General features: G+C 38.1%; 1 protein-coding gene across 1 annotated transcript; it reads right to left on the bottom strand.

Annotated features, from left to right (window-relative positions):
- Positions 1 to 6,866: 6,866 nt before the first annotated feature.
- LOC107644537 (basic salivary proline-rich-like protein (DUF1421)) lies at positions 6,867 to 10,115 on the bottom strand. The gene is made up of 3 exons (XM_016348416.3): positions 9,488 to 10,115; positions 8,523 to 8,804; positions 6,867 to 8,272 (listed from the first exon to the last, which is right to left on the bottom strand). Exons 1-3 carry the CDS (start codon positions 9,863 to 9,865, stop codon positions 7,130 to 7,132), a joined length of 1,803 nt encoding a protein of 600 aa, XP_016203902.1. The 5' UTR covers positions 9,866 to 10,115; the 3' UTR covers positions 6,867 to 7,129.
- Between the last annotated feature and the right edge of the window lie 296 nt (positions 10,116 to 10,411).

Below are 10,411 nucleotides of genomic sequence, written 5' to 3'. Positions count from 1 at the left end.
TTCCCCCTTGAGAAAACACATTTGACAGAGAAATAAAATAGACACAATCACAACACAAGAATTTAACGTGGAAACTCCAATTACCGGAGAAAAAACCACGGCCGTTGTCAAATGACAACCAGAGAATATCACTATGTGAAAATTGTTACAACACATAGACTTCTTTCTTTCTAACACCGGCACCCCAGTACACCCACACTCTCTCAAAGCAAATATCTAACTACACCTCACAACACTCTCTAATCAAAGAGTACAGAGGAAAAGAAAAATCAGATACAAGCTTAAAGTGTTTCTGACTGGTGCAAAAACAAATGGAGAACTTAGCCTCATATTTATAGCCTAGGCCACCCACTCCATTTGCTATCCTAAGCAATGTGGGACTAATTCAACCAAATCCTAACAATCTCCACCTTGATTGAAATAGTCACACATCTTCAGCTTCCATTGTCAACACCGACAATTCTTTGCTGCCATTGTCTATACCGACAATCATAGTTCAGAGAACTATCATACTCCACCATGAAAGTATACTCACTTGGAATTAGACCACTCCAAGCATTTCGCCTTGGTACAGATCGAAACCTTGCTGAAAATTCATGGTGCAACTTCCAAATTGGCTTTTCCTGGAAGTTCTTCAGCCATCGACCTAACTCCGCCACACACCTTGCATCTCAACGCCAACCAATGCCCGTGTGCAATTGTGGACCCGATTGCCACAACTTATCCTTATCCATGGCAGTGCGGTAATACCATGAGGATACTTCTTGTCTTCTAGAGAACATTATCTTCTCTCATAGAGAGAGCAACCAGAGATCTTCTCCTTCAACGCCTTGTGCAAACCTGATTGTATCAACACATCCTTGACTTGTATTTGCCACAGGCCAAAATTGATTCTTCCATCAAATTTATCTATTTCAAGCTTCACAGCACTTGAATATCCTGACATTGTTGCAACTGTATACTGGAATAGTATAACTCAACTGTGCACTAGGAAGGGTCCCCAGGAAAGAGAGGTGGGTCACAATGGACACACTTAAATACCAAGTCTTTCCTTAGCTAGAACCTTTCCAAACAGCACTCTCACAGTGTCACACTGCCTTCCAGCAACAACAACAGCAACCAAAGATCAACCTCAAGCCATAGGACAAAATTATTTTTTGATGTGGAAGGTCAGACTAGGCTGCAACCACAGAGCATACTAAGAATAAATCCTACCGAACCGAAGCTCTGATACCACTTGTTGGGAATAAGACACCATTCCCCCTTGAGAAAACACCTTTGACAGAGAAATAAAATAGACACAATCACAACACAAGAATTTAACGTGGAAACTCCAATTACCGGAGAAAAAACCACGGCCGTTGTCAAATGACAACCAGAGAATATCATTATGTGAAAATTGTTACAACACATAGACTTCTTTCTCTCTAACACCGGCACCCCAGTACACCCACACTCTCTCAAAGCAAATATCTAACTACACCTCACAACACTTTCTAATCAAAGAGTACAGAGGAAAAGAAAAATCAGATACAAGCTTAAAGTGTTTCTGACTGGTGCAAAAACAAATGGAGAACTTAGCCTCATATTTATAGCCTAGGCCACCCACTCCATTTGCTATCCTAAGCAATGTGGGACTAATTCAACCAAATCCTAACACATCCATCTGTAGGTTATGATTTCTAAAACTTCTTTGATAATTCTGTTGTTTGCTATCATTTAGATTGAAATATTCTATTATTTTCTCAAACTTCAGCTGTTTGTGCCGATTTGCAACGGAAGACACTGGTGGTTGTGGATTGCCAATGTCAAGAAGAAGGCATTCTATGTGCTTGATTCTGTCAACAAAAAGAAAGATGAAATACCTGACTTAAGAATTAAACTGAACAAATTTGTTGTAAGTTATTTACATCATACATATTTTGCTGATTGAATGTTTATCACGTTTTATTCAATCGCTGCTTGTGCCTGATTTTACTTTTTGTATCCTTTTCAGGGATTAATAGTCTTCCAGATGAGGGCTCTTAATGGAGGACGGAAAGGGAGTAGAACTAGAATATATCAGGCTCAGTGGTCAATGAACAAAGTAAAAATCTTTCTCTGCTATAATGCTATTTTTAATGTATTTTATTTTTTAAACTATTAATCATATTTTACTTATTTCTTGCTTAGCTATGATTGCGCAATATACGTCATGAAATGGCTGAAAATAATTGATCCTCAAAAGATCAAAAAAAGGAAGAGGTATCAATATAAAAACTGGATACAAGTAAGTAATTTCTAAATTAATAAAATTCGTTTCATTCCTTATTTCAGTTTGGTTCATTTCTTATGTAACTAATTCCTTTCAATTGAATTGTAGAAAGAAATTGATGCTTTTAGGCACAAATATGGTCCAAACATTTTGTTACACAAAATGAACAAAATCAGAGACCAAGTAATTCAGGCATCTGAAGCCATAAGACTCCCGAAGCCATCTGCTGCCCTTTCCAACCATTTTTGTAAATTCACATATGGGGATATAGATATTAAATAGGTTATAGTTTTTTTGACTGGTTGTAATTAATACTATTTTGTTTAACTTTTTTAAAAAAACAAACACTACTTCTTTAATGTATATATGTGAATATTAATGTAAATGTTATTAAAAATCTAATGTTAATGAAAATTCTAATGTTAATGTATATATCTATTGGAACTGTCTGGCTGCTGTTTTTTTCTAGGTTCACAGTGAATGGATTCAGGATATTTATCAAACATTAAGAGCCCAAAAAACACCAATGAACCGAAATTAATAGACCAGATAAACCGAAAAAGTGCATATATCACTATTGCAGAAAGTTAATTTGGAAAAAATGTTAGTTTTAGAAACACCTAAACTCTTTGACATAACAAAATAAAGTGACTATTCAATAAACAAAAAAGTGACTATTCAATAAAGAATTTTAAAAAGCTAAATTCGAAAACAAAAAAAATGACTATTCAATAAAGACTAACATCAATTAGAAATTAACCCTCCTATAACTTTAATGAACCGAAATTTGTTGATACATGAATGAAAATTTATGTTAACAAAAACTGAAACTCCTATAATCCTCTCCGGGATAATTCATATCCTGTGCATTGTAAAGGCTGGAGCTTGATTGAATCGTTGATCCACCGTCTAAAAGGTTCAACTGCAAAAGACAAAATAAATGGTATATTAGTAAAATGCACAAACGAATTTTTCCCTAATCGAAAGTGAATCAATGTTACCTCGCTTGGAGCTGGCTTTTTCTTTTTCTTTGTGGCGTTTGCGACCTTTTTTTTCAAGTTCGATCCAGGTCTGTTCTTGGGGCGGCCTCCTGTTCCCACACATGGCGGGCTTTGAAGGTTGTTCACATCGCTCAATGTCACTTCTTCGTGAGATAACGAACTTTTTCCTTTGTTTTTCGCTTGATATTCTTGTATCTCGGCCATGACATTGTCAAAAGCCCGGTGCAAAATTTTGGTCAGCTCCTCGGACTCTGACGCAAATTCGCAAATATTGTGTGACCGAAACACTAAATCGTGGAATTTCTTGCTTCTCAGCTCCAATAGAGGCTCATCTTGACTGCTCTTGATGTGTGTGTGCGTCCTCTTTATGTTATTACTCCAGCGTTCCAGTATATATTTCAGTGTCACTTTATCTACTCGCTCAAAGCTTAAGATGCTCAAGGAATAGCGGCAAAGTATGCCCCTTGACTCGAACAACAGGCACATGCACTTTACTTCTTGTGATACTACGTCGTAGGTGACGAAAAACCTGTTGAATGTGGAGTTAGAAACTTACTCTACGACTTCGTATGTCGTAAAACCTATGGTGGAATGCATTGATCTTGTGATGCAGTTCACCTTTCCTCTGAATTGTGCTTGAACTTTTCTGAACTTCTAGTGGGTATATACATGCTGAAATTGAGCATCTATTGTCGATTTTGTTGCGCACGGTATTCCGGTGTAAAAATCTGCAGCATCAAATTCTCTCTCTCTTTGCTCTCTGCTTGCTAGGCAATTATCGTATTGCTTCACAAATTGAATCAAGGAGCTGTTCCGTGTGATGAACTTGTTGAAAAATGCGTGCATATTCTCGCTCCTTTGTGTGTTTCTCATTCTGGCCCAAAAGTAGTGATCTAGGTAAACTGAAATCCATAAATGGCGATCTTCGTGTAGCTCTGCATAATGAACCGAAAATATAAGCTCCGATAAACCAAAAGTTATGCTCGTTTTAACTAAAAAAGTAACAGCATCAAAATAATTTAAATTAAAAATGTCGGTTACCTGAGAGCCACTTATTGCTTCCGATGCCAAACTTTGTGACAAAATCGTTCCAGTTTCTGTCGAATGCGTCTTTTGTGAACGAGTTTCAAACGATGTGACTCATCTCTTGTTCGATTTCTTCGTGTCACTTGTAGCTGTTTAATTTGTTTGTGATCTTCTTCATGATATGCCAGATGCACCACCGGTAAATTGTTGTTAGCATGCACATCTCGATGGCCCTTTGCATCGATGCGCATTGGTCGATGAGAATGCCTTTTGGTGCTTTCCCTCCCATGCAACGGAGCCAACACTCGAATAGCCATTTGAATAATTGAATGTCCTCATTTTTCATCAGAGCGCATCCGAGAAGTGTCGACTGACCGTGGTGATTCATGCCCACAAAAGAATCAAAAACCAGATTATACCTGCAAAAATGGACACTGGCAACAGTTATGAACTGAAATGTGTTGCCTGTGTGAACCTAAGACTTAATTTCGGTGAACCGAATACCTGTTTGTATTGTAAGTGGTGTCAAATAAAACGTCTCCAAAATACTCGCATGCAGCATGCTTCTTGCATCGGCCCAGAATGCATTTTTTTATGGAGTGATCGCCTTCGAAGTTGAGCTCGAAAGAGAAATTTTTATTCTTCTCTTTCATTCTTAATAGGTACTTCCCAAATTCTTTGGCATCATCTTGTTCGAAAATATTTCATACTTCTCTTGTGATGTAATTTCTCACGTTTTTTTTTATAAAACTTAGTTCCTGATGACTGCCCGCTGCTGCTACGAATGATTGGTATGTTTTGCTCGGTCTGATTCCGGCTTTCCCGTTGTTTTCGATGGTGCGTCGCACAAACATGCTTAACTCCCTGTGTTGTTTGAGCCTCTCTGCTCGGTCTGGATAGCAGGGGTGTGAATGATTCAAAACAACTTTGGAAATTGTCCAAAGACTGACGTCATTCAATATGTGTACGTAAATCCTGGCTAGACAGTTTATGCCGGCTAAGGGGTTTGTCTTCAGAGTTGGAAATATCTTGGATTTCCACTTCCCCTCTCTACTGCATACAATTAGTTGATTCTTAATTTCGTCTCCCTTCCGAGTCGTGTTCCTTATTTTGGTAGAAAAACTGGCAAGTTTAGAATAATTTTTGTAGAACTTTTCAGCTTCTTCTAGTGTCATGAAAGTCATCCCAACCTTTGGGACAAATTGTTCATCTACAACAAACTGGACTGCAGAATGAACCGAAAATATTATTAAAGCGAAACCATTGTATAATACTAAATGAACCAAACATCGTCCATTATATAAATTCAGAACACCTGCCTGCAGAATGAAACGAAAATATAAATCAATGTGAAAACAATGACAATGCTAAATGAATCAAACATTGTATATATAAAATCAAATTCAAAACACATGTGTCTACAATTTAGATATTATCAATTCAATTCAATTCAATTCAATTCAAAACACCTGCGTCCATTCAATTCGATTCAAAATTGAATAATCCAAACCTCGTCCGCTTGATAGGATCAAGAAGAATAATCCAAATCGCTCTCATTCAACTGATTTGAAGTTGAATCATTCATTGTTTTGATAGCCTATTGAAATCTGAAAGCGAAGAAGATAAATTCACAGATCGAAGAAGAAAACGAAGAAAAATAGGAAGAAGAACGACAAGTAACAGAGAAGAAAAAGTAGAAGAATAGCGAGCAACAAAGAAGAACGATGAGAGCAGATTCGAAAATTGCAATGCAGATCATTAACATTTAAGAATGTTTACGTTGAAGAAGAAGCTTTACATAATTCTGTACGTTAATAGGAGGGGGAAGGGGGCGCGCATGTATTTCACATAACTTGGGAGGGAAGGGGGTGCGTGAATGAAATTTTACTTTGGATAACTTGGTTAGATTTTTTGCATGAATGTGGAGCATTATTGTATAAATATTTTAAAATTACGTCGGTTTTGTCCTGACATTGATTATGGCATAAAAGATTTGTAAAATCAAAGTTATCAAACTACTTTTATAAAAAAGTCGTAAGGGACAAAAGTCTCCATCAACTAAGAAGAATAGGGTCTTCGTAGATTTTAAATTCCACCAAAGTAACCAATTTTTAGCATTTTGGAGTTAACCAAGTTTGGTATCACACAAAAACCCCTTGCTTGTATTGAATATTCAGATTTTGTTTAAATAGATTTACAAATAATAACTAATACATATTGATGCATATGTATATATTTTCTGCATTTTATACACTTGTAAAAATGAAAACCATGTATCACTGACTTCCCTTTTTGTTTTGAATCAAGTAATGAGGTACCAATTTTATCATGTTATGCCGTTCCACTTATGAGGCTATAAATCTGCACAAGCCAATTGTTTCTGCATTTAGTTGGTCTCGTCACCAAAGTCAACAAGTTTTGAAGATACTTAGAGAAGAACTTGGCATTAACACTTAACAGCTTCAGTTGGTCATCATGGGGAAAAGAAAGGCCTCTCATAAAGCCTAATCAGAGATGTTAACATGAAAAACTAGTCACCAAATCTGATGACAATTAGTTGGGTGGCAGAACATGGAGCAGTTCTATGTCCAAATCAATTTTTTGCAAATCCACTTATGTTTATTGTGAATATACAGAACAAGATCAAGTCATAATTGGATCCAGACAAGCAAACATAACAATCTCAAATTTCCAAGAAACAAGAACAAGGGGAAAAGAGAAAAATTAGAGTCAAGGCATCCAATTTGGCACAATCCAACCATAAAAAGTCCCCATTCCTCATAAGCCTTCATCAGGATTCAGGAAATAAGTGATTCTTCTATACAAAGTTCGGTCAATTTACCTTGTGCTACCGATTGAACCAACCTCTTTGCTGCAGTTCACCATCATTCATAAGCTTGTCCAGAACTGCATTCAGGTCAACTGATTGTCCATTCTCTGTCAGCTTCCGAACCGTTGCCCTTACGTGGTCCCTAGGGAATCCCATACTAGAAACTTTGTCAACTACATCGTCAATGGGAACCCTATTCCCACCTCCGGTAGAACCTGAACCCCCACTTGCTACAGATGCAGTTGGTAATGCCTGAGGGAGTACACGAGCAGTCGGGAGCTGTGGGTAGCCACTTCCACTGCTTGGAGACACTGATGAAGCAGTAGGTAGTTGTTGTGGCTTAAGTGCAGGTGTGCCACCATATTGTGATGATCCACCATAACGGTACGGCTCAGCAGGAGCCGATAATGTACCATATCCAGAAGAATAGCCTGGATTAGGTCTACTTGATGGTGGTTCATACGCATGGGTTGGTGCGCCATAGTACTGTTGGGTAGGCGGAGGCCCACTAGGTGGCTGAGATGTTGGCTGGTGCAGAGTGGGTGGATAGTTTTGAGAAGGAACATAAGGTGTTTCCTCAACATGCTGGCCAAGTGAAGATTGAATTTGCGGCAGATTTACGGGCGTAATTGCTGGCGGCTGTTGAGGTAAATGAGGTGCTGGCTGCTGTTGAGGTATATGAGGTGCTGGCTGTGAGAACTGGGGATGAGGGCTCTGTTGATACTGTTGATGTGGGGGTGCCCCTGGCTGAGGATGCGGCTGCTGAGTTGGAGGCACTTGGTACTGCTGATTTGGGGCCTCCTGAGGTTGAACAGGTGGTGGTGGAGCAAAGTATGAGTCTCTCTGAGGAACAGCTGGGATTTGGTTCTGTGGGAATTGATTTGCAAGTTGAATTGGAGGTGGCAATCCCTGTTGAGGGGGAGGTTGAGGAGGCGCATTTGGGGAAGGGACTGCAGGAATTGATTGTGGGAGATTAGCGGGAGGAGGAAACTGTGGCTGAGATTGCTGGGGTGCAGATGCACCTTGCTGAATGGGATTTGTAACTACACTAGTCTGTGTTTCTGACTGCTGATCCGTCTTCGACACTTGCAGCTTTGCCAGCTGCAGCTGAGCTTCCAATATATCTTGCTTATCCTTGACGGTCTGCACCCCTGATTGCACCTGTATATTTTGTATCATCAAACAGTAAGATGACTAGGCAAGAACCAGGATGAGAATAAACAATAACAAAAACATGAATTGAAGCGTAGCACACAAAGTAAAAGTCAGATCATATCAATAGCACCTAGTACAAATATTGGTTTATTACAGCTAGTTTTGTTAATTGATTCAACATAATAAATGCTGCTAACCATTAAGGTTGGAAGACTTACGAGGGAACATGATTGATAAATAATAATTAAAAATATACCTCTCGCAGAATATTCTCCAATTGCCTTAGTTTTCCATCAGTGCTTCCATGATTGTTTCCAACAGATACCTTGAAATCATCCACAGAATTCTCAAGTCGGTGGGTTCGGCTTTCTAGCTGTGTTAACCGCGCACTAACACCTTCCATAACATGAAGCAGATTTTCCATATGTTTCTTCATGGTTTGATCAATTTCAGACAAAATTATTGCATCAAGAGCCTTTTGGTCCTTTCCTACCGCAGCAACCTTTGTAGGTTCAATAGTATCCAGAGAACTGTAACTCTGTACAAAATAGGATAATACTTAATATTTAAGGGCAAACAAGACACTAGAAATGGTAAATTAAGTATTTACTCTCTCCTATACCAAACTATATAAGATCACAAGATTTTTCAAATGCTCAAACCTTTCATGACACTACAAAATAGTGAGACAATTCAGCATGCATGTTATTAAACTATAAAGGCTCAAGAAACAAATCACATGGTTTCAATCTTATCAGCTAACTTTGATCAAATGAGTCAGAAGATAATTATCGAAATGATATCAACATCTTACACACAGGGTTTGAAAGCTCTGGAAGCATGAAGATTCAACTTGCTATTCGAAGTTACACAACAATATCAAAATCTTATAACAAAGCATGACATATGGCAATATGGTTGAAACTAGAAACCGCAAAGATGCTGGACAGAAACCCGGGACAACCTAACTTCCAATGCTGAAACTTGTCATATTCACAAACTGAAAATCTTACATTCAATTTTATTCAACCACACACAATTCCAAAATTAGTAGTCATGTAAACTCCACTAAGTGATGACTCCATGATTCATAACCACCAAATCATTGGTAAGTGGGAGCAACAAATCAAATCACACCTCACCCTCAAACAGCAGGCAATTACCCAGATGAGGAAATCACGAAAAGATTAAAACTTGGGCAAAACAAGTGTGAAGTCTTACCTTGATGAGAGGGCGCGGAGGGGAAGTGTTAGCATTGGAATCGGAGTTCCATGACCTAGTTGAGAAAGCAGCAGAAGCAGCTAAATTGGGGGCAGAATCGTAATTAGGGGAAGAAGCGGCGAGGGGGCGAATGGGTTGGAAATCGTAGCTAGGAATGATGTCATCTTTGGTGACCCCAATCCCATTGAGATTATTATTTAGGGTTTCTTGACGATGATGTTCTAGTTGGGATTCAACGCGTTCATCTTCGTCATCAGTGTTGTTGTGTTTGTGATTATGGTTGTTGTTGTTGATGAGGTCGATGAGGTCCTTGCTCTGTGAAGAACCAGAGTGGGTGAGATCCATAATCTGCTTGTCCATAAACGGCGTCGTATTCATCGGTGCAACGCAAACGGCAAACGGCAAACCCAATTCTGTTCAACTGAACCAAACTGACAGATGAGATAGAAAGAAAAGAAAGGAAGAAGAGAAGGGAAAAAGGGTAAAAATGGAAAATGGTTTTAATGGATTTGGGCTTCTAAGAAGAAACGAGTATCGTTGTGGGGTTAGTGACTTAGTGTATCGTGTCGGATACTTAGCATATAAGATTAAGAAACATAAGATTAAGAAATGCAACCAACTTTAGCTGGTCGAGTCGGAGTCACTCCGCCCCTTTTATAGAAAATTTAGGTGAGTTTCTAAGAAAACATCTTTTTTTTGAGTTATCTTTTTTTTAAAAATCTTATAGAGAAATAAAAGTAATTTTATGTTTGGATATCTCGTATAAAAAGGTTTTTTATCAATAAATTATGTTTGGATATAACAATATAAAAATACTTTTTTGTTTATTTATTACATGAAAAACATCTTTTTTTAAGGAAAAAAGATCTTTTAAAAAAAGATGTAAATTATAGCTTTTCAAAAAAGATCTTTTTTTTTTATTTT

Source organism: Arachis ipaensis, chromosome B5 (assembly GCF_059453495.1).
Source record: "Arachis ipaensis isolate K30076 ecotype BB chromosome B5, ASM5945349v1, whole genome shotgun sequence".
Classification (NCBI taxonomy): domain Eukaryota; kingdom Viridiplantae; phylum Streptophyta; class Magnoliopsida; order Fabales; family Fabaceae; genus Arachis; species Arachis ipaensis.
Note: the sequence above shows the minus strand (reverse complement) of the source record. Positions and strands in the feature narration are given on the sequence as shown.

Bases quoted from the DNA above. Each gene is read 5' to 3' on its own strand.
- LOC107644537 (XM_016348416.3), bottom strand. From the start codon at position 9,865: ATGAATACGACGCCGTTTATGGACAAGCAGATTATGGATCTCACCCAC. The intron at 8,805-9,487 runs GTAAGACTTCAC...TATTTTGTACAG, and splicing joins CTCCGCGCCCTCTCATCAAG to AGTTACAGTTCTCTGGATAC. The intron at 8,273-8,522 runs GTATATTTTTAA...CAAAATATACAG, and splicing joins TGGAGAATATTCTGCGAGAG to GTGCAATCAGGGGTGCAGAC.